We start from the raw sequence: 24,856 nt of genomic DNA, 5'->3' as shown, positions 1-24,856 counted from the left end.
TCTGTGTTTCCCTCTCTCTCTGCCCCTCCCCCGTTCATGCTGTGTCTCTCTGTCTGAAAAATAAATAAACGTTAAAAAAAATTTAAAAAATAAATAAATAAATAAATAAATAAATAAATAAATAAATAAAAAATGATTCTGATGGTTTTAACATAGGTTCACAAATTGTATTCCTCCACGTGGGAGGTGATGCTTCATTTGCCTCTCCTTGAGTGTTGGCCACACATAGTGACTGGTTTCAAATGAATGGAGTGGAAAAGGGAAACATAGCCACTTTACAGTGGGGAAACCTGGCAGACACTACCTTACATGGTGATTCAAGTGATCCAAGTAATAAAGCATGCAAATAACAAATCAGTTTGATACCATGTACCCTGGATATGATTTAATGAGGGGGGCCTAACACCTCTGTAGTATTCTTCCCCAAACCCATGAATGACCTCTGTCTTCGCATGAGAAAATATCCATACCCCAGCTGAGAGACATTCCACAAAACTGTACTATACCAAAGAGTACTATACCAGTAGTACTTTTAAAAAGCATCAAAGTCATTAGAAAAAGGGAAAGACCGAGAAATGGTCACAGACTGAAGGAGACCAAGGAGAGAGGATAATTAAATGCAACATGGGATTTTAGATCAGAAACTGGAACAGTAAAAGATCATTCGTGGAAAAACTGGGAAATTCTGAATAAAGTCTGCAGCATTGGTAGTAATATCATACCAATGTTAAGTTCCTTTGGGCATGTAAGATGTTAACACTAGGGGAAACGGGGCAAAGGACATATGGGAACTCTGTACGGTATTTTCAACTCTTCTGTAAATCTAAAATTATGTCAAAATAAAAATTAAAACTAATAACTCTCACATCTCGTCTTCATAGCCTTCTTTCGGCTGATGACCTTACCTCATACATCCATGATAAGATAAAAGTGTCAGAACAGAACTTTCATTCTCTCACAGCCCATTAGCTGCTGTGTCTGTGTCTGCTTCCATCTTGCTGGTGGAAGAGGAAAGCCATCCTTGCTCTCCCTGAGGGCTAACCCTTCCACTCTGGGTCCCATTCTCTCTCCCTTCTCCCTTTCTCCAGGATGCCCCTCCCTCACCTACTTCTCTTCTGTCCTACATCAGCAATCCCCCCCTCTCCTGGATCACTTCCATCACCATGTAAACACCATCTTTCACATTAATAAGACCCTCCCTTGACTCTTCATGTCTCTCATTCCACTACCCCGTTTTCCTCATCCCCTTGGAAAATATTTTGCAAGACTTATCTGCATGTGTTCTCTCCTCAATTACTATTTCCTGTCAATTTCTCTCCATGATCACCATGATTCTGCCAAAATTACCAAAATCCATTGGACCATTCTGTGTCATCTTACTGATTTCTCAGTGGCATTCAGTACAATTGACCATTAGCTGTCTTTTGAAAACCCTTTTCTCCTGGCTTCTGTGACACTCCTTCTCCTAGCTTATTGCTACTTCATCTGCCAGTGCTCCTCAATGCTCTATCCTGGCTCCTCCTCTTTCCTGGTCAACTGAGTCAGTTGAGCGCCCAGCTCTTGGTTTTGGCCCAGGTCATGATCTCACAGTCGTGAGTTCGAGCCCCATGTCTGCGCTGTCAGCACAGAGCCTGGAGCCTGCTTCGGATTCTGTGTCTCCCTCTCTCTCTGCAACCTCCCCTGCTCATTCTCTATCTGTCTGTCTCTCTCTCTCTCTGTCAAAAATAAATGTTTTTTTTTAAATTTAAATGAATTAAATAAATAAAAAGTTTAAATAAAATAAATTCTTAAAAAGAAAATTTAACACCCATTTATGATACTCCCAGGAAACTAGAATTAAAAAAAAAAAAAGTTTTTAAACCTGAAAAAGGGCATTCATAGTAAAAAACTCACAGCCAATATAATACTTTATATCAAGCAATTGAATTCTTTCTCTCTAGGATCAGGAATAAGGCAAGAATGTCTACTTTCATCACTTCTATTCAGTGCAATAAATAATATTTAAAAGAAAGAAGTAAAACATTTTTTGAAGATAATATGATTGTGTACATATCAGAGCCTAAGAAATCTACACACACAAAAAAGCTGCTAGATCTATTAATGAATTTAGCAAGGTTGAAGGGTATAACGTCAATATATAAAAATACATTGTATTTATGTATACCAGTAATGAACAATTGGAAAATGAATTTACAATACAATTGACCCTTGATAATATGGGTTTGAACAGCACAGGTCTGCTTATAAGTGGATTTTTTACAGTACTTTGTTTAAAAAAAAATTTTTTATAGTACTGTACTTTAATTGTATTTTCTCTTTCTTATGATTTTCTTAATAACATTTCTTTCCTTTAGCTTGCTTTATTGTAAAAATATAGTATCTAATACATATAATTATTATAGTACATAACATAAAATTTAATCAATTTAATCAAAATTTTAATCAACAGTTAATCAACTGTTGTATGTTACTGATAAGGCTTCCCATCAACAGTATGCTATTGGTAGTTAGGTTTTGGGGGAGTCAAAAGTTACACTGGGGATTTTTTTTTCTTTTTAAAAACATTTTTTTTAACATTTTATTTATTATTGAGAGACAGAGCGAGACAGAGCACGAGCATGGGAGGGGCAGCGAGAGGTGGAGACACAGAATCTGAAGCAGGCTCCAGGCTCTGAGCTGTCAGCACGGAGCCCGACGTGGGGCTCCAACTTACAAACTGTGAGATCACGACCTGGGCCAAAGTCTGTTGCCCAACCAACTAAGCCACCCAGGCGCCCCTACACTGGGGATTTTTGACTGTTGAGGGTCAGCACTCCTAAACCTTGTGTTGTTCAAGGGTCAGCTATAACATCAACAGATGAAATGCTTATGGTTAAATTTAACAAACTATGCATAAGATCTTTACACTGAAAATGACAAAACATTTTGAGAGAAACTAAAGTGAGTTCTAAATAAATGGATAGACCTTGACATAGACTAGAAAACTCAATATTACTAAAATGTTAATTCTCCCCCAAATTTGATATATAGATTCAATGTGATCCCAATAAAAATCCCAGCAGGCTTTTTCATAGAAATTGACAAGCGCAGTCTAAGATGTATATGGAAATGCAAAGGACCAAAATGCAAAACAACATTGAAAAAGAACCACAACATTGGAGGGCTTCTGCTCCTTGATGTCAAGACCATCTTAACCAAGCTGGCAGAGTCCTAGAGCAAGGACAGGTACGTACGTCAACAAAACCAGAGAGTTCAGACATCAACCCCACACACATATGGTTAACTGAGTTTTGATAGGTGACAATGATAGTTTTTTCACTGTATGGTGCTGGAACAACTAGCCAGACATGTGAGTTAAAAAACAAAACAAAATGAAAAAAAAAATACACGCACAAAAACCTTGACTTTTTAAAAAAAATGTTTTTTAATGTTTAGTTATTTCTGAGACAGAGAGAGACAGAGCATGAGTGGGGGAGGGATAGAGAGAGAGGGAGACACAGAATCAGAAGCAGGCTCCAGGCTCTGGGCTGTCAGCACAGAGCCAGACGCAGGGCTCGAACTCGCAAATCGTGAGATCATGACCTGAGCCGAAGTGGGTCGCTCAACTGACTTAGCCACCGAGGCGCCCCTTGACATTTTTTTTTAACATAAATTAACGTATTTATTATAGGCTATCAGTGTTTCAAATGGTGGAGCTTCTACTGGTCTTTCAATTCCTTCAGTCTCCTGATGGCAGATTTTCCTTGTGACAGCAGAAATGGTGTTTGTTATAGATCCAGGCTCCACCAGCCACCGTTTTCATGAAGGAACCACAGTGCTAGATCCCCACAGCTCCTCTTTTCATCTTGGTTTTGCCACAGAGGGAGCAGGTGTACTCGGTGTGCTGGCTTATTTCAATTTTCTTCACCATTTTCCTGAACTAGGCACTTGAACAGTTTCCTGGTGCGGTTAGCCATGTTGCCTCAGATGAGATCCCAGCCCAGTCAAAAACTTTGACTCTTATATTATACATAAAAATTGACTTGAAGTGGATCATAGATCTAAACTTAAAAGCTAAAACTATGAAAGTTCTAGAATAAAATGTTGAGAAGACGACAAAAAGTTGGATGATTTCCGCATAAATAATAATGGTGAGACGCGTGTGAGAGAACTTTGTAAGAGAGAACTGTCTTGTACAGTAGGATAGGAACATGTACCATGTGAAGCTGGGGAGAAAAAGCAGCTGACTGCCTCTAGTGGAACAGGAATCAGGGTGGGGAAGGGAGCTCCTGGTTTTTAACGCTTGTAGTATGATTTGACTTTTATACTATGTACATGCATTTATTTGATAAAAGTAAAAATCTGTATTATTTTTAATTACAATAGATTTCACCTAATGAGTATCTACATATTAATGTAGGAAATAGTGTACTAAATACTTATTATGTAGCGCTTTACATTTTATGAAAGAATTTCAAGGGCCAAAATATATAAAAAACAGTTTTTTCATGGTTAGGGGCTAGAAGTTTTGATCTGGAGACAAAGTTAACTTTTTTAATGACAGATAAAATGACACTTGATAAAAATTATACACATACATATGTGTATATATTAAGGTGGGGCCCGAATATACAAATGCAAACTAGTTTTATAAACCTAAACCAAACTGAGTAATATCTCCATTTTATCAAGAGTACATCCAATGAGGTGTGCCTGGGTGGCTCATTCGGTTAAGCATCAGTCTTCAGCTCAGGTCATGATCTCGCAGTCCGTGAGTTTGAGCCCCGCGTCAGGCTCTGTGCTGACAGCCTAGAGCCTGCTTCTGATTCTGTGTCTCCCTCTCCCTCTGCCCCTCCCTCACTTGCACTCTGTCTCTCTCTGTCTCTCAAAAATAAACAGTAAAACAATTAAAAAAAAAAAAAAAGAGTACATCCAATGAAACCCGGTTCTTTAGAATTAATGAACACATGGCATCAAACTGTTTGACAATGATTATCTAGGAGAGAGAGAGGTTTGCTGGGTAGTGGTCAAGAAGAACTTTCATTCTTCAATCTTTTTTTTAAAGATTTTATTTTCACGTAATCTCTGTAGCCAATGTGGGGCTCAAGTTCACAACCCCCAGATCAAGAATTGCATGGGCTACTGACTGAGCCAGCCAGGTGCTCCTCATTCTTCCTTCTATATAATGTACCTTTGTTTCCTACTAATATATTACCCATGAAATACCAAAAATTTTAAGAACTAATAGCCCATTATAGTAAACGTTTACACATTACACTTCCTTTTAGCCATCTGCGAGAATAACATTTATCCTATTTAAGGTTTAAGTTCATATATTATGTGTGTGTGCAGGAGTGTGCACACACACACACATATACTCTAAACCTATGTGAAGAAACTAGTATAGGATATTAACTAGGTAATGTTCTTAAAGAGCACTTCTAATTGTTTCTTAAGGAACATAATTCTTTTCTCCAATGCTGATTATATTTAATATGATATATTTTTGTTTTAGAAGTATCCTTTATGTAGTCAAGAAAAACTCAAAACCCAAATCCTTATTCAATCAATTAATATTTTATATTACTCATTGAATTTTTTATTTTTATTATTTTTTTAATATTTATTTTTGGGGGGGGGGGAAGGGGGAGGGGCAGAGATAGAGGGAAACACAGAATCTGAAACAGGCTCCAGGCTCTGAGCTGTCAGCACAGAGCCCAACGTGGGACTTGAACTCACGAACCACAAGATCACAACCTGAGCCAAAGCCGAATGCTTAACTGACTGAGTCACCCAGGCACCCCTCATAAATTTTTTTAAGTGTTTATTTTGAGAGAGAGAGAGTCTGCATGCAAACAGGAGAGAGGCAGAGAGAGAGAGAGAGAGAGACAATCCCAAGCAGGCTCTGCACTGTCAGCACAGAGTCTGATTCGGGGCTTGATCCCACCAACTGAGAGATAATGACCTGAACTGATATCAAGAGTCTGACGCTCAAATGACTGAGCCACTCAGGTCCCCCACCCATTAAATTTGTATTAACTACTTTCTCTCCTTTTCCATCCAGTCTTTGGCTTTGATGTTGTTTTTTCAGAAAGAGAGAGCATGAGAATGGGAAAGAGAGACGGGGTGAGTTGGGGAGAGAGAATCTTAATCCATGCTGAACACAGAGCCTGAAGCCTGACTCAGGACTTGATCCCATGAGCCTGGGATAATGACCTGAGCCAAAATCAAGAGTCAGGGTCTCCATCACCTGAGCCACCCAGGAGCCCCTGATGTTGGCTTTCAAATTTGATTCTTATTTGATGGAATGCAGGAGTTTGGTCAGAAAAGTTTAATTTTGGGGTGCCTGGGTGGCTCAGTCGGTTAAGCATCTGACTCTTGATTTTGGCTTAGGTCATGATCCCAGGCTCATGGGATCGAGCCCCACATCAGACAGTGCAGACCCTGCAGACCCTGCATGGGATTATCTGTCTCCCTCTCTCTCTGCCCCTCCCTACTCACTCTCTCTCAAAAATAAATAAACATTTTTTTAAAGTTTAATTTTTAATTTTGTCATATTTTTTTCTTAGTCAAATATATCAAACTGGCTTCTGTCAAAATTTAAAAGCAACATCTGTAAAATTTGAGAATAGTTTTAGGAGTATACCTGGGTATGAAATCTTGCAAAAATATTGACATTTCTTCCACAGGGCACTGGAATCACAAAAGACTAACAATCAAAGCATAAAATGAGAGTAATTTTGAGCAGTGAGTGAGAAATTACAAAGGTGTTAAAGAGCTATAAAAATAGATAATATCTTGGGGCATCTGGGTGGCTCAGTCAGTTAAGCCTCTGACTCTTGGTTTCAGCTCAGGTCGTGATCTCGCAGTTCATGGTTTTGAACCCCGCGTTGGGGCTCTACACTGACAGTGTGGAGCCTGCTTGGGATTCTCTCTCTCCCTCTCTCTGCCCCTCCCCTGCTTGTGCTCTCTATCTCTCAAGATAAATAAAATAAACTTTAAAAAATGTTTAAACAGGGGCACCTGGGTGGCCCAGTCAGTTGGGCAACCAACTTCACTCAGGTCATGATCTCACAGATCGCGGGTTCCGGGCTCTGTGCTGACAGCTCAGAGCCTGGAGCCTGCTTCACATTCTGTGTCTCCCTCTCTCTCTGCCCCTCCCCCCACTCATGTTCTCTCTCTCTCTCTCTCTCTCTCTCTCTCTCAAGAGTAAATAACATAAAGAAATTTTTTTTACATGTTTAAATAAAAAGTAAGTAATATCTTGGATGTGTATTTAGATACAGTGAGTTAGAGATTAATGTGGTATTTTGTCAATTAATAATCATTTACTCAATTCTCTTAATTTTGATGAACAATTTAATAAACAGCCTTCAAGTTATAAGAAGATGAGGTAACAGAGTTAGATCTGGCAATGAAACATTTTGCAAATAAAGCCACAAAAATTAATGAGATTATTCTTGGGAATAGTATGTATAGTTTGGGGGTTGGCAGTGTGCAACTTCCTGAAAATACCCAAAATGCAAAAGCAACAAAAATCAGGTTGATAAATTGTTCTTGATTTGATACTATTCATTTCACTTAAATTGCTGAACAGATCATAAAGTTCCAAAACCAGGTCTAGCAACTCAGATTTACAGGTTTAAAAGACTGATAAGATTTCCTTATGAACTCAATAATCAAATAGTTTTTTTAATGTCCTAGTAAAATTCAAATTATACAGGTAGCCATTGTAACACAGTGACTATTTACATTAATCAACTGACAATAATAGGAAGGTACAACTTAAATTATTGCTCAATAAAAGCATAAATTTTTACTTGATATATACTCGAAAAATCAAATTTAGTTGAATCTTAAAATTGCTTTTTCACCTTTCCTCTTTTGCACTTACTCTGATGATATCTAAAACAGAAAAAAAAAAAAAAAAAAAAAAAGCCAGAAAAAAAAAAAGCCTCCCTCCGCCAAAAAAAAGCCTTTTAAAAACAGGCTGTCATATTACAGCTAGCCCAGATAACATTAAAAACACTCGAGTCATTACAATTATTTTAAGACTGTAATAATAGCGTGTTGTAATTTGAATTCATTTGCAATGAAATTATTGTCCTTCGTTTCTCCTTCTCTGTATTTTGAAAGGACTATCGACATTGTTCTCCAATATTAATCAAAGCTGGAATCATCTCAGTTCTCAACATTTGGCTCTTTGGGAACATATTTTCTTACATCTTCAGGTGCTAAAAATGCTTATAAAAATGGGGAAAGAATGAGAATAATTATAAAGAACACACGGATTTGTCATCTCCTGACAGCCAGAGAGAGTTTTCTTTTCTAGCTTAAAAGAGTAAACGGCCAGGTAAAGTTCAAAGGTCGACTTTTTTATTGTTGTTCCGACGGTTCTCCAGCTTCCCTTTACATTCCATTTTAGCTTCCGCCTTCCCAGACCCCTCACTCTTTCCTTCAGACCTCATTTCTTCAAGGTTTCAGAGTCGTGCTCCTTCTGGTAAAGGGAAGCCTCAGTTTTTTCAAATTTTCTCAGTAGCTACCAAGGTTCCCTGCAGGCTGTCAAGGTCATAGCCCACCGCCCCTCCAGCCCCACCAGCAACCACTGCAGGAAGCACCTGCTGGCGGCGTGGGGCGGGGCGCCGCCCACATACACCTGGGGACGGGGTGGTACCCCCACCCCCACCCCCGACGGCCTCGCCAGGTGTGGGGGAGGGGAGCTTACTCTTTCTCTCTCCCCCGCCCCCAGGCGGTGACTCACCGCCGGAGACCTGCGGCTGAGGTGTGCAGCCCGGGGCAGGGCCCGGGAGGCGGGGCCGCCAGGTCCGGCAGGTCTGCTCCGCCCCGCCGCGCGCGCAGAGTGAGCAGTTCCTCGGGGAGCTCGCACCGTTGGTGCGGTGCGGGTATAGCTCTCCGCCGTCCTCCCGACGCTGACCCGCGCAACCCACGCCCGTTCGCCGGCTCCCAGCGCCCCGCTTCCTCCGCACGCTCTCCCGCGAGACCCCAGCCCGCCTCGCGCCTCTGTCGCACAGTATGGCGCTCCCCCAGGTTCTCGCGTTCGGACTCCTGCTCGCGGCGGCCACCGCGGCGGTGGCCGCGGCTCAGAAAGGTAAGCAGCAGAGTTGTGGGCTGGGGCCGGGTGGGGACGTCCCACGGCATCCGAGACGGGAGATGGTGGTGAAGGGGCGGCCGGCCGCGCTTTCTCGTCTGGAGCGGATGGCGCGGGGCTGCAGCAACCCAGGCCCTCTGCGCTCTGCAGGCGGTGGGAAGGCTCCCGCTCGCACGGCGAGGAGGAAACCTCCTCACTATGCGGCTTTGCACCGCTCTCTAGGGAAATGGCCCGGAGCAGGGGCGGGGAGGCAGTGAACGAAGTGGCCTCGTTCGGTAACTCCTTGGCCTCGGAGTGGGCCAGGAGGGCTTGGGGAGACGCAGCGGCCGCGCCACGTCTGGGCGCGCCCACCTACTCCCGCCGAGGCGCGCGCTTGGGGTCCTAGTGTGGCGGAACCAGCCGCGGCCGGGAGGGGAGTCGGTGGCGAAGATGGCCCGGCCCCTCCTCCCCCGGGCACCTGAGGCTGGCCCCGGATGTGGGTCTCGGGCGGGGTCAGGTGGCTGCGGGGAGGCCGTGGGGCCCGCTGCGCATCTGCGCGGGTAGCAAGTCGTCCTGGGCCTCGACTACCTGGGGTGTGAGAGTGGGTGTTTCCACTTCTTTAAGGATCGTGTAGGTAATGCCAAGTTTATTGTAGGAACCCAGAAATATCGGTAATGGTAAAGAGTAAAAAGAAAAACTCACAATCTGACCGCTTCAAGAGAATCTCCTAATTAATAACTGACTATACTTTTTAGACATTGCTTTAAACATTGCTGTAAACCTAAACACAGTTTTATATCTTGGTGTGTGTGTGTGTGTGTGTGTGTGTGTGTGTGTTTACTCCCACATAACATCCAGATTTTCCTTTTCTTTTAATCTTGGAAACCACAATTTAAGTGGTGATGGAACAGTCTCTGGTGTGGAAGGTCACGCCATTATCCGAACGTTGGACATACGGTTTGATTACATTTTTCTTAGTTTGTTATAAACATCTTGGCTGCCATCTCTTGATGGTAAGATGGTGGCCAGAAGTAAAGTGGCAGTTGGCGGAAGTTTTCTGGAAAGGTCTTTAGACCTTTACCAACAGGGCTTGGGCTTAATTCATTACACTTTCAAACTATGCAGTTTAATTAACTCATGTTTTTCTAGCTCCAGTCTAAGGCTAAGTACTTAATCTTAAATTGTTTTAAAGTGATGATAGTTGCTATAGAGTATGTTCAGAAAGCCTGTACATGATTGGTCTGTTCTAAATTTCCACGTCCCTTGGGCATGAAAATGGGCTTTGGAGCAGGTATAGTAGAGTGCTGCATAAGACTTTAACTCTTGGAGGACAGCCACTATCTCCTTTTGTGATCCCAATATGGAGTTTAGTGCTGGACCGATTATATAGGTGGTTCATATTAATTATAATTTAAACAGGGAATAATTAAAGCCAACTTGAGATGAAGGATCAATATAAAAATGGTTTGTCACAGTAATTTTTGTTAATGATTGTATTCTCTTAGCTAGACAAATAAACGGAATTAGAGGGGCTTGCCAATTTGAAATTAAAATGAGGTTTTGAGATAGTGAAAGATAATGACTATTAAACTGGCACTAATACCCAGGATAAGCTGCTTAATATCACCTTCAAAATTGGGAACTTAGAATTCAGTTTAGTTAGGAAGCCCACAAACAAAAGTGACCCCTAAATTCACTGAAAGTATAATTTTTCTAAGATATAAAGTTGTCCAAGGGCTGAATATATTCCCACTAAGCTTAAATCTTTAAAGTTCAGATTTTAAGAAAATGGGCTGGGAGGAGGGAGGAAATGTGAGTTACTTACAGATCCTAGAATTGGAATTGTTGATTTTTGGGAAATGAGTCAGTAGCTGACAAGCAAGAGTTTATCTAACAGAACAGGAGGAGGGAAGGATCTGAGACTGAGAGTATCATCATGGAGATAAGGCTGAATATGATGTTTGGAGGGCTGTATTCTTGGTTTAAAAAAATCAAAATGGGAATGCATGCAAATTAGACTACGTGTCTGTATAATATATACAAACTATTCACCATGATATCAGCCACTCAAATTACAGCTGAAAAAACATTCAGGACCATTTTTTAAGGCTTTGTGGCCCTATAACTTAAGCATTATTATTAGAACATAATTTAGCTGGGACACTAGAGTTCATAGTTGGATCCACATTTTAAAGTGGGATTTTGTTTTTTAATTTATCTAGGATGTGTCTGTGAAAACTACAAACTGACCACAAACTGCTCTTTGAACACACATGATCAGTGCGAGTGTACTTCAATTGGTGCACAAAATTCTGTCATTTGCTCAAAACGTGAGTAGAATATCCTCATTGCCTTTAAACTGTATTTTGGTTTAGCCTTCCTTAATTGATGTGTCTTGAGTTGGGAAGTGTTGTGTTTTGTGGGGGTTTTTTTTGTTTTTTTTTTTTTTTTGGTTCAAATTTGGATCATGTTATTTTGTCAAAATTATCTCCTGTAGCTGAACCATCTGAAAACTTAGAAAGTGAATATGGAACCATGTAAGTCTGCAATAATCTTTGGCTCTGGGAGTTTAGAGTTAAATTAAAATGTTTTTCCTTATGCATAAAACTGCAGTTACTTTTCAGTATGACATGAAGCTTTCTTTTCAGTGGCAACCAAATGTCTGGTGATGAAAGCAGAAATGACTGGCACAAAGTCTGGGAGAAGAGCGAGACCTGAGGGGGCTTTCCAAAATAATGATGGGCTCTATGATCCCGACTGTGATGAGAAGGGGCTCTTCAAAGCCAAGCAGTGCAATGGCACCACCACATGCTGGTGTGTAAACACTGCTGGGGTCAGAAGAACTGATAAGGACACGGAAATATCCTGCTCCGAACGCGTGAGGACCTAGTGAGTTGAGCTGTCAAATGTTCCTTGTCTTCATGCTTTTCAGATTCGTTTAATGACATTTATCTTTGAGTATGTAATGTGATTTGGTGGTTTAGAATTCAAAAGGTAGAAAAGGGTATACAGTGAAAAGCTTTCATTTTTTTCTCAACCCCCTCCCCCCCCCCCCCCCCCCCCCGCCTGCAGCTACCCAGTTTACTTCCACAGAACCGATGTCACCAGCTTGTTATATAACTTTCCAGAGATACTTTTATGAATTCACTAGCAATATATTTTTGTTATTTTAAGAATTGTTTCTTATAGTAGCCTACTAAACAAGGATTTTCCTCTTACATTTTTACTTAACACTGTTCAGATTTTAAAGTTGGATTAGTGTTAAATGTATATGAAAAATTTAAGCTGTTTATGTATTTGCCTATTTATTGCGTTTTAAAACGAGGTGTGGTTGTCTCGGGCTCATGCAATAAAAAGGAGCGGAAGCATACTCAAGCTAGCTTAAGGAAAAAAATTTTTATTTAAAAAGTGACTAGAGCTGGAAAGTTATCAAGACCAAGGCAGGCACTCTCTCCTTTGGTGTTCTGAAGCCTCATGGTCACTTTTCTCTGTTCCACTCGGTGCCTTTTTGTCTGTTCCCTTGAACGTGACCCAGCGTGAGCAGCTAAGCCTTGGCTTTACGTGACCTTGAGTATAGTGGCCCAGCGCCAGAGGTTGACCTGTTGGAAGGGTGTTTTCTCCTGGATGAGTGCTTTATGAGCAACGTGTGAAGGCCAAGGAAGAAATTAAGGGCATACCTATTGCATAAACCCTTTTCTGTTAATTATACTGTAATTTCACTTGGGAATTTTCCTATTAGTCAATCAATAAATACTGTCTTTTTACTTTACAGCTGGATCATCATTGAACTAAAACACAAAACAAGAGAAACACCTTATGATATTAAAAGTTTACAGACGTACGTACTATTAAGTGCATTCTATTTGCACAGTTAATACTCAGATCTTCGTTCTACACCATTAGAAAAAGGAAAACAAGTCTTAATGCTTTTTCATATTTATGAAAAATAAGATATTATAAGTAATATTTTAACCTTATTTTGAAAATAGAGTTGCAAGAATAATACAGATTCCTATAGGAGTCTTCACTCAGATTCACCAGTCACCAATGAACATTTTGCCCCACTTTCTTTTTAAATGTGTATGTGTGTGTGTGCTTTTTATATCTGTCTAAACATGTATAGATGTTTTTTTCTGGAACCATTTGAGAGCAAGTTGTAGATATCATGCCCCTTTACCCCTAAATACTTTAATGTATCTTTTCCTAGGAACAAAAGGCACCCTTTTAGTTTCTTTCTCTTTCTTGTAATCTCTACGTGCAATGAGGGAATCAAACTCACAACCCCAAGAGGAGAGTCGCATGCTCTACTGACTGAGCCAGCCAGGCGCCCCGAAAGGCACTTTTTTCTATAACCACTCTACAGTTACCAAATTCAGGAAATTTAACGTTACACCAAATTGTGCCACTTTTCCCAGTGTTGATCTTTATGGCAGTTGTTTCCCCCTTTGACCCAGAATGCAATCTGAGATCATGCATTGCATTTAGTTGTGATTCTTTAGTCCTTTTTGATATGGAACACTGTCTTGGCCTTCGTTGGTCCTTCATTACATTGATATTTGTGAAGAGTATAGGCAAATCAGTTCATAGAATGTCCCTCAGATTAGGATTTATCTGTGCAAGCTAAACATTTTTGACAGAAAAACTGCATAAGTGATCTTATGTCCTTTTCAGTACTTCACATTAGGAAGCACCCGATGTCTTGTCCCTTTATTAGTGATGTTAACTGTAGTTAAGGGGATATGTATATATATTAGGTTTGTAAGGTAGAGTTACTGTTTACTTCTTTGTAATTAATAAATATATGGGCAGATACTTGGGTACTGTGTAAATATCCCATTTCTAATCAAACTAGAACTCAATTATTTTAACATCAATGGATGATTCTAGCCTGAATCAATTATTAGTAGTTGCAGAATGGCATAAAATTTTTAAAACAAGTTTGGTTAATGACAATTCTAGAGCTTGAGCTACCTGCTTAGTTAGAAAGTAATGCTTCTTAATGTTGTGTAGTACACTTTTTTTAAAACACAGGTTTTTAATTATTTACAGTGCACTTAAGGAGGTAATCACAACTCGTTATCAACTAGATCCAAAATATATCACAAACATTCTGGTAAGATTTTTGTTTTTTTTTAAATGAGCTTTTGCAGAAAGTTGGTGGGATAGTATGGTTTGGGTATGAATTTTGATAGTGGTTAAACTGCACTTGAATACCAGTTTAAACCCTGGACGCTTAATTCAAATTTCCTGTTCTTTTCCTTCCATAGCCTTTGAAAACCTCAAGTTCACCCTTAAGGAAAATGTAGTATCTCTAATTTCCGTCATGCATGCCAGTCACTTTAGCCTGGGAAACCTCTCTCAATGATTGCTTTTGGTACATTTTCTTTAGGATGCCACCTAGCTCCCATCTTCTCTGGTTTAAGGAGCTAATTCTTAACCAGGTTACCCCTTCCTTGACTCTTTGAACTCTGGTTGAAAAATACTTGAATAGTGTAATGGAACTTTTTCAAGGCAGAAAAGTGATGTCATTTTTAAGGACAGGAAGGAATATACTTTTTTGCTCCTTAAAAGCAGAATGTGGTAAATGCATACTGCATTTTGGATTGTATTTCTTTAGTATTTTATTTTAAAAGTAGTTCTAACCAAATAAGGTGCTTTATTTTTTTATTTTGTTTTTATTTAAAGTTTACTTATTTATCCTGGGGGGGAGAGAGAGAGAGAGGTCAAGTAGCGGAAGGACAGAGAGAGAGGGAGAGGCAGAGAATCCCAAGCAGACTCCATACTGTCGGCACAGAGCCCAGTGCAGGGCTTGAACCCATAACCTGTGAGACCATGACTGAGTGGAAATCAAGAGTCAGAAACCTTTTTTTTTTTTTAATTTTTTTTTTTTTAATGTTTATTTTTGAGAGAGACGAGACAGAATGCAAGTGGGTTGGGACAGAGAGAGAGGGAGACACAGAATCCGAAGCAGGCTTCAGGCTCCGAGCTGTCAGCACCAGAGCCTGACGCGGGGCTCTAACTCACGAGCTGTGAGATCATGACCTGAGCTGAAGTCGGATGCTCAACCGACTGAGCCACCCAGGCACCCCCCAAGAATCAGAAACTTAGCTGACTGAGCCATCCGGGTGCCCCTTTGCTTCTTTTTTTAAAGTAAGCTCTGTGCCCAATGTGAAGCTTGAACTCATGACCCTAAGATCAAGAGTCACATGCTCTACTGACTGAGCCAGCCAGGTACTAAGATACCTTTAAGATACTAAGGTACTAAGATACTAAGATACTTTAAGATCTTGTTTGAAATCTTTTGGGCAGAAGAATATTCTCTTTTAGAAAGAAAATATGCATCATAATTATTTTTAGTTGTGTAGCTGTCTTACTTCCCTTGGATAGATTTTAAAACTTCCAAAGAGTTTTACATTATTAGTTATAAATTCAGTTACCCGCTAATGGAAAGGAACACTGACACATTTAGATTATAGAAAATTAAAAACTAAATATTCTGAATATTGAACAGTAATATTTTTACATGATTTTGGTTGTGTTGGTATTAATTTGTATTTTTCATATTTTCCCCCAGTATGAGAATGATCTTATCACTATTGATCTGGTGCAAAATTCATCTCAGAAAACTCAGAATGATGTGGACATAGCTGATGTGGCTTATTATTTTGAAAAAGATGTGAGTATAATCTTCCTCATTTAATTCCTGTGTTTAGAAATGCAATGCTAGTGGCGCCTGGGTGGCTTAGTCGGCTGAGCATCCGACTTTGGCTCAGGTCATGATCTCACGGTTCGCGAGTTCGAGCCCCACATCAGGCTCTGTGCTGACAACTCAGAGCCTGGAGCCTGCTTCAGATTCTGTGTCTCCCTCTCTCTATGTTCCTCCCCTGCTCACACCCTGTCTCTCTGTCAAGAATAAATAAAGAAAAAAAATTAAAAAAAAAAAACTGCTTTATAAATGCAATGTTGTATGTCATGCTTCAATGGATTCAGGATCTTTCATCATCTTTTTTTTTTTTTTTTTTTAAGTTTATTTATTTATTTTGGAGAGCACACAAGCTGGGGAAGGGCAGAGAGAGAGGGGGAGAGAGAGAATCTTAAAGCAGGCTCCACTCTCAGCACAGAGACTGACACAGGGCTCAATCTTACAAACTGGAGTAATGGCCTGAGCTAAAATCAAGTCAGACACTTAACTGACTGAGCCACCCACCCAGGCGCCCCTTCTTTCGTTATCTTTTTCTTCACTTACATATCAACCACACCTCTGTTCTCCACATGATTCTTGTGCTGCAATTAATAACATCCTCATCCCTGCCTTGCACCTTCTGCAAACACCTTTCTGACCTGTTTGTTGTGTATGAGAGAATATCTTCTCTCATAATTCTTACCTGTTGTATCCTTGGTAGTTACTTAGTTTATGTGGATAGCCTCTTCTCCATTATAATGTCCATGAACAAGGGGTGATATAAGAAGTGCTATGTAATTAGTGTGATTAAAATAGTTTGTTTCGGGGCGCCTGGGTGGCTCAGTCGGTTAAGCGTCTGACTTTGGCTCAGGTCACGATCTCACGGTCCGTGAGTTCGAGCCCCGCGTCGGGCTCTGTGCTGACAGCTCAGAGCCTGGAGCCTGTTTCGGATTCTGTGTCTCCCTCTCTCTCTGACCTTCCCCTGTTCATGCTCTGTCTCTCTCTGTCTCAAAAATAAATAAACATTAGAAAAAAAAAATAGTTTGTTTCGACTTTGTTATCAAAAAAATAAATTAACATAGTGAGCTATGTATTTTTATTTAAAAATATTTTTTAATGTTTATTTATTTTTGAGAGAGAGACAGAGCGTGAGCATGGGAGGAGCAGAGAGAGAGGGAGACACAGAATCCGAAGCAGGCTCCAGACTCTGAGCTCTCGGCACAGAGTCCGACTAGGGGCTCGAACTCACAAACTATGAGATCATGACCTGAGCCGAAGACAGACGCTTAACCTACTGAGCCACCCAGGCACCCCTACACTGAGCCATTTTCTGATGAAACCTGGGATTTGCTTCAAAGCAATCTGGCCCAGGGGGAGGGGGAAGGGAGGAAGGAGAGAAGGAAGAATGGATTAAGTAAGGTTGGCCATTTGTTTATATTGTTGACTCCAGGTGATAGGTACATGGGATTTCGTTATGTTGTTCTTTCTACTTTCATGTGTGTTTGAAAATTTGCCACAATAAAAAGTTTTTTTGAAGTTTCAGCGTACGTGATAGTTACCGCTCAAACCAAAAAGACCCTTGACAGCAGTTCTTTCCATGTATAATTGGCATCTAATTCTATGTGGCCATGGTAGGTTTTCTTAAATATTTTAAATTGCTTTTCTCCTTCTAAATATAGGTTAAAGACGAATCCTTGTTCCATTCCAGTAAAATGGATCTGAGAGTAAACGGGGAGCAATTGGATCTGGATCCCGGGCGAACTGCAATTTACTATGTTGATGAAAAACCACCTGAATTTTCAATGCAGGGTCTGCAAGCTGGTATTATTGCTGTCATTGTGGTTGTGACACTTGCAATTATTGCTGGAATCGTTGTGCTGGTGAGTGTAGAACAAGTCCACTTTCTTTTTTTCTTTTTTTATTTATTTTATTTTATTTCTATTTTTATTTTTTTTTAATTTTTTTTTTAACGTTTATTTATTTTTGAGACAGAGAGAGACAAAGCATGAACAGGGGAGGGTCAGAGAGAGGGAGATACAGAATCCGAAACAGGCTCCAGGCTCTGAGCTGTCAGCACAGAGCCTGACGCGGGGCTTGAACTCACAGACCGCGAGATCATGAGCTGAGCCGAAGTCGGCTGCTTAACCGACTGAGCCACCCAGGCGCCCCTATTTTATTTTATTTTATTTGAGAGAGAGAGAGAGAGAGAGAGAGAGAGTGTACAGGAGTGGGGAAGAGAGAATCCTGAGCAGGCTTTGCACTGTCAGTGAAGAGCCCAGTGCAGGCCTTGATCCCATGACCCTGGATGATGACCTGAGCCAAAATGAAGAGTCAGAGGCTCAACCAACTGAGCCATCCAGCCATTTGAAGGCATATTTTTTCAAGAAAAGGTGACAATGTGAGAGAACTATCTCCATATTTTAGAACATATTAATGAAGCAAAATCTTCAGTTTTTATAATACTCTATAGTGAATGAATCTCTTGCATCTGGCCCTTTTTTATAAAACGGTCACTTTATGAAGTAAGAAAGGATACTAATCTGAGAAAAGCTCATAGCTGAGCACCGCACAGGTCAGTTACGTTGCCACCAAGCAGCAAATGTCCTTTAGTTCTCTTGCTGCAAACAGTCCAACAGCCCTGCCAGCATCAGTGCAAAATACCTGAACTCCCAAACCGTTCAATGAAATGAAACAACAGAACACCAATTATTAAAGTTAGCATGGAAAGGGTTAAAAGTGGTAAATATGAGGAACGATTCTAAACAAAAGATTAGCAAATTTAATTTAGCAGTGCCTCAGCAGAAGAAGGTACCACCTGGACAGGATTTATTCTAGAAATACAAGGATGCTCAGCATTAAGAAATCTTAACAACATAGCATAATTCAGAAATAGATTTGAGGGTATGTGAAAACTTAAATTTTCAGTTCAGTGGAATCATCATACCTGGCTATCCATCTGGACGAAAACAAAGTTGAGCTTCTATTTCGCCCCCTCAGGGCAGGCCATATTGCCCAACTCTGGGAATGGTACATTATGGAGCAGGGTGCCCATGTTCAAACAAATTCCCGATGGATTATAGTAACAAATGTTGAAAAATAGAACAAGCCTCAAAATTAATTTAGGAAATGTTTGTGCAACCTTGTGGTAAAGGAAACCAAGCAAGGCAGGAAATCTAGAGTCCATGAATGAAAAGTTACATATTTGACTAAGTTGAAATTAAACATTTTTTATGGCAAAGATCTTATAAAGTGAAAAATAGCAATGATATGCTGGGGGGAAATATCCATGATGCATAAAACAAAAAAGATAGTTATGCATAATATATGAATTCTTAGAGGAGAAAATTAAATCAAGAATAGCAAATGGCATGGATAGATGATTCACAGAAGAAATCCAGATGGGAAATAAACACATGAGAGAATCCTAGAAATCAAATTGTCCTATAGAAATGAAAGCACAGGTACATAGGAAGGACAGTATAGGTTATGTATTGCACTGTTGCTCGTAAGGGTGAATCTGGAAACAATTTGAGTGCACCCCTGTAGGAAAATGGATGAGGAGATTGTGGAATATCTATGTTATGGAATAAAGCTGTTAAAAAGAATGAGTGCAATTTATAGCTTTTGCTCATCGGAAGGTTCCTATGATGTTGATATAGGCTGTGCAGAGAGGGAAATAATACTGTATGATCCCATTTTTTTAGACTGCCCCCTTTCCCAAAACTCATATGTATGGTTTTGTGTATGTTTGTATTAGGATGGAGCAAAATGTGGAAGAATGCGTAACAGGCTGTTAGATTTTATTATTAAAGATTGTTTGTTGTTTTCTCAATGCTTTTTTTTTTTTTTTTTGGTTTTTTTAACTGGTTGTTGTAGGCTTTTTGTTGTTACTGTTCCAGAAGATTTTGGTGGGGGCTGGGCTCAAAGTTTTTTTTTTTTTTTTAATTGAAATATAATAAACAGTGTTATATTAGTTTCTGGTATATAAAATAATGATGCAACCATTCTGTATATTAGGGGCACCTGAGTGGCTCAGTCAGTTAAGTGTCTGACTTCAGCTTGGATCATGATCTCACAGTTTGTGAGTTCAAGCCATGCATAGGGCTCTGCACTGACAGCATAGAGCCTACTTGGGATTCTCTGTCTCCCTCTTTCTCTTTGCCCCTTCTCTGCTCGTGCACACATAGTATACTGTCCTTCTCTCAAAAATAAATAAACATTTTTTAAAAACCTCTTTAATTCTGTATATTACTTAGGTCTCGTCATGGTAAGTATAGGCTTTTGTTTTTTTTAGTTTAGTAGGGAAATTTTAATTTAAGAAATAATATCTGTAGATTTTAAAATTAAATTTGTTCAGATAGGAATAATGTTCATTAAAAACATTTATGTGTCAATTTTTCTTCCATTCAGGTTATCTCCAGAAAGAACAGAATGGCAAAGTATGAGAAGGCTGAGGTAAATGGATTACTTAATAAAAAGGCCCCTTTTTAAATCTCTTACTCCTGATAATCACTATACCTACCTAGACACTGATAGGACTCCATTATACTGGAGCCCCTTCATAGTATAGTCCTTAAGGTCTTAGGGACAGTCTTTCAGTGTTTCCTTAAATTCTCCTTCATGAGTTCCATGGCAGACCAGCTAATATTGAATTCTGCCTCAACGCATAGTGGGATAGGAAACCTGCAATTTTTGTTTGACAAAGTGTCAACTTTTAATGGAATCTTTCAGAGGCGTACTCTGTGGATTCACATTACAGAAACTTAATGTGGCTGATGACCTGAGTTATTGTTTTTATTCCAGTGAAATAATTATTAAAAAAGAGCTTAATACATGTCCTAATGAGTCTCTTCCATGCTAACTAGTCACCTACATTAGTGTGAAGACAAAGTGTGAGATTGTTAGCGTGTCAGTTGCTTGGAGTTGGATGTGAACCACACTTGTTCCTGAACTCTGTCAATAACATTTTCAGTATACCCACTGATTTTTATATATTTATGCATTTATTTGTAATTGTGTATGTGCATTTTACTAATCTTAATTGTGTATGTGCATTTTACTAATCTTCTACCAAGAAACACAGAAATGTAAAAGAATATTGAAAAAAAATTGAATAGAACTAGAAAGTTGTAGCGTTTTTTTTTTTTTTTTTCCCTAAACCATAGTTGACCATCTGGCTTACCTGGTTTGGTGACCACAGGTCTAGGGGACAGACTCTCCCTGAACTGAAGCATAACAAAGTTGGAATGACAATGTAGTGTTGTGGTCAAGAGCAATGTAGATGTGGGTTTGATTACTTGTTAGCTGGGCAAGTTATTTAACTTCTTTAAGCCTCCATGTTTCCTTATCTGTAAAATGGGGATATACATACAGACCCATTGTAGGATTAAACACAGTAGTCTGTATACAGTGTTGGTCCACTGCTTGGCACACAGCAGAATGTTTGCCAGTGGTCGTAGTTTCCATTCATCTTGTCTCAGTTCTGCTTGTAACTAATTGTGTGATCTGTGACAAGTCAATTCTAAGCTTCAATTTCCTCGTCTGTAAAATAGAAAATATATTGTTTCTTACTGGACATAAAAATGGCATCCATTTAATAAAGACCTTATCCATTCTTAAAGATCTAACTCACCTGCTACTTCCCCATCACTTTGGCCGTCTTACCTCCAAATAGTAGTTTGAGTCGTGCATTCAGTGCATGCTTCCTTGTAGTACATTTTTTCTTTTTCCAAATGGGGCTCATAAACGTGGAGAGAATCATCTTGCTTTCCTCTTTTTTTTTTTTTTTTTTTGTAACTATTTTAAGGATGAACAAAAACCTGGAAAATTATTTAAATTTGTTTTCTCTTTTTTTCCTCTATTTCAGATAAAGGAGATGGGTGAGATGCATAGGGAACTCAATGCATAATGACTATAATTTGAAGAGTAACTGCAAGAAGGGAAGTTAGCAAACATTACAAATGTACAAACATGGGACAAAGAGATCTTTGAGGACTATTGTTTTGTTAGTTAACATCTGTTTGTAATAGTGAAACCTGTACTCAATATATAAGCAGCTTCAAATTGACTTTACCAATCTTAAAATTTGACCACAAGTGTCTTATATATGCAGATCTGATACAAAACTAGGAACTTGGACTGCAGAGTTAAAATTGTTTCTGCCTTACATTGAAGTGTGTACCTTAAATATGCTTCCACAGTAGAGATTTAATGACTAGTGTCTCATCCATTTGTGATTGAACGCTGCCTTTCTTTTTACTTTGAGTCTTGTACATACAAACTTTTTTTTTACAAACTGAAATAAAATATTTTAAAACTAAATTTCCTAACTTTGTTTGAATCATACAGAATCAAATTTCATAGTATACAAATAAGATAACAGGTTAAGAAATGCTCAGAATGCTAACTGCAAATTGGAGTTTTATAGGAGTATTTATAATTATGTGTATTCAGTATAAAGTGTATAATCTCTATGTAACTTCTACACAGAAAAATCAAACAGTTTTATTCTGAATGAATCTAAGTTTCTGTTTTAAACAAATTGGCATTTTGACAAACACACCTTAGGGCAGAATTGGTGGATAATGTTGTGAACCATGAATGCTATGGTTGGTTGAGTTAAAGCACCAGACATTCAACATCTTACATGACAAATAATTACAGTAAGACACATTTTGTGTGAGTTAAGAGTATCCTGAAATTTTGCTTTTGATAGGAAATTTTTAAAAACACTATGAAGAGAACAGCATTAAAGAAAATGTAAAAGTTAGATTGAACATTTACCAACGATTTTTATCCCTTCTGTAGTAGGCAGACTTCTAGGATGTCCCCCAAGATTACTTATCCCTGATGTACATGCCCAAATAATCCTCTCCCCTAGAGTGTGGGCAGGGCCTGTGAATATGATGAGCAGTCACTCCCGAGATTAAGTTACATTTTATGGCAAAGGTGAGGGGATTTTAGATGTAGATGTGATTGAGATCCCTAAAGCTTGACTGTATTGAAAGATTACAAAAGAGTGCCTGAAGGTAGGAGACAAGAAGTAGAAACTATAGATGAGCTCTCCCATTAGTCTTAAAGCAAACTGCCATGTGGTGGAGAGGGTCACCTATCAGGAAACAGCAGGCTGAGAGGAGGGCCTCAGTCCCACAACCACAAGAACTGAATTCCGCCAACAATCACTGAGCTTGGAAGAGGACCCCAGCTCCAGATGAGATCACAGCCCTGGCCAACATTACCGCAGTCTTGAGACCGAGAAAAGGACCCACTTATGTGATGCCTAAACTCCTGACCTGTGGAAACTGATAATGTGTTTATTGTCTTAAAATGCTAAATTTGTGGTAATGCATTATGCAGCAATAGAAATTGATACCGCGAGTAGCAAGAAGGGAATAGATAATAAGGAGCAGCCATTACCCCCAGGCCTGAGACAGAGCACCCGAAGAAGAGAATCTCTACTTCGCCTAAGCCCCACTCCCCAGGCTGAGATCTGGACCCGTTGGGAGAGGGCAGTGCAGCTCACTGAAGAGGAGGGAAGTTGCTATGATGCTACCCTGGAGGGACTTACTGAAAATCTGCCCCATGGAACTTGCTGGAAATATGCCCTCTAGGACAGGAGTCCTCAAACTACAGCCTGCAGCCTGGCCTACCACCTGTTTTTATATAGCCTGGGAAATAAGAATGGCTTCTGCATTTTTAAAAGATTGAATATTTCCTAGTATGTGAAAGTTACATGGTAAAAATGTCAGTGTCTGTAAATAAAGTTCTATTGGAGCACAGCTACGTTCATTTACTGTATGTGGCTGTTTTGTACTGTGGCAGAAGAGTAGCGTTGGACCCACTGGCTGGCAAAACCTAAAATATTCATTCTGGCCCTTAACAAAAAGTTTGCTGAACCCCTGCTTTAGGGTGCTGGGGAAAAACTGTTCATAGGAACATGTCCTATTAGACACCAAAGGCACTCCGTAAAGCTGCCTCCCCCCCCCCACCCCGCCCCCCCCCCCCCCCCCCCGAAAGAGCACAAGCAGTAGAGAGGGAGAGAATTTTAAGCAGGCTCCATGCCCAGCTCGGAGACAGGGCTCAATCTCACAATCATGAGATCATGACCTGAGCCGAAATCAAGAGTCCAACGCTTAACCGACTGAGCCACCCATGTGCCCTTAAAGCTGCTTTTTGTCATTTGGGTGTGGGAGCAGGTGCTCAGGGAAGCTGAGGAGCTGGAGAAGCCCTGGGCTCTTCAAACTGGGGAAACAGCAGGTGTTGCAAGGGGAACGCACTCCCCCTTTTTCTTGAACTGTGTGTCCTGCACCCTGTACTGACAAAGCTTCAGGTGCATTTTTACACAGAAGGCAAAAGGGTGAATTTGCATGGAAGAGGCAGTAATTAAGGCACATTCTTCAATCCCATGCCTTCAAGTGTCTGTCCTCTTTTGAAGCTATACTTCTAAAGACAACACTGACTACTAATTGCCAATGGCCTTTTTTCCCCAGTGTTTAATCATGTGATTCCTCCACAGCTTATCACTATGACTGTCCCATTTCTTAGTATGTTGCTTACAGATTTTCTTCTTTGGCATAACTGGCATTAGTCTCCCCTGGTTGTTTTCATCTTCTACTGACTCTGAAGTACTGATCCAGGATTTAGCCTTAGTATTTTCTACTCCTGTGGATGTGATCTATTTAAAAACTGTGCCTTTTCTTCTGTTAATCTGCCTTCTGTCGATTTAATTCACACACTCCCAAGAACTGAACCTAACAGGGTAGAGGAAAGTTTCTCAACAAATATAACAGTTAATAATAGATACAACATAATTTCACAACTCTTTTCTGTCATCCTGAAACATGGCCCCCAAGCCCTCTAAACATTCCCACTGACCTCCCTAAAAAGCTACCATTCCTTCTCTCTTTCATATCAAACTTTTAATTTTTTAAAATGTTTTAAAATTTTAATTTCAGTATAGTCAACGTACAACTTTATATTAGTTTCAGGTGTAAAATAATCCTATTACTCAGTGCTCACCACAATAAGTGTACTCTTTATTTTTAGGTTATCTCCATACCCAACATGGGGCTTGAACTCAGGACCCCGACATCAAGAGTTACATGCTC

The 24,856-nt window shown here is 39.8% G+C and overlaps 1 protein-coding gene across 1 annotated transcript; it reads left to right on the top strand.

The window, feature by feature from the left end:
• The first annotated feature begins 8,844 nt into the window (after nt 1-8,844).
• EPCAM (epithelial cell adhesion molecule) lies at nt 8,845-23,088 on the top strand. The gene is made up of 9 exons (XM_060606630.3): nt 8,845-9,088; nt 11,290-11,397; nt 11,716-11,956; nt 12,840-12,905; nt 14,117-14,180; nt 15,642-15,743; nt 17,429-17,629; nt 20,160-20,204; nt 21,616-23,088. Exons 1-9 carry the CDS (start codon nt 9,013-9,015, stop codon nt 21,655-21,657), a joined length of 945 nt encoding a protein of 314 aa, XP_060462613.1. The 5' UTR covers nt 8,845-9,012; the 3' UTR covers nt 21,658-23,088.
• The last annotated feature ends 1,768 nt before the right edge of the window (nt 23,089-24,856 follow it).

The sequence above is a fragment of the Panthera onca genome, chromosome A3 (genome assembly GCF_046562875.1).
Source record: "Panthera onca isolate mPanOnc1 chromosome A3, mPanOnc1 haplotype 2, whole genome shotgun sequence".
Taxonomy (NCBI): Eukaryota; Metazoa; Chordata; class Mammalia; order Carnivora; family Felidae; genus Panthera; species Panthera onca.
The sequence above is the reverse complement of the archived record's forward strand: the minus strand, read 5'-3'. Positions and strand labels throughout refer to the sequence as shown.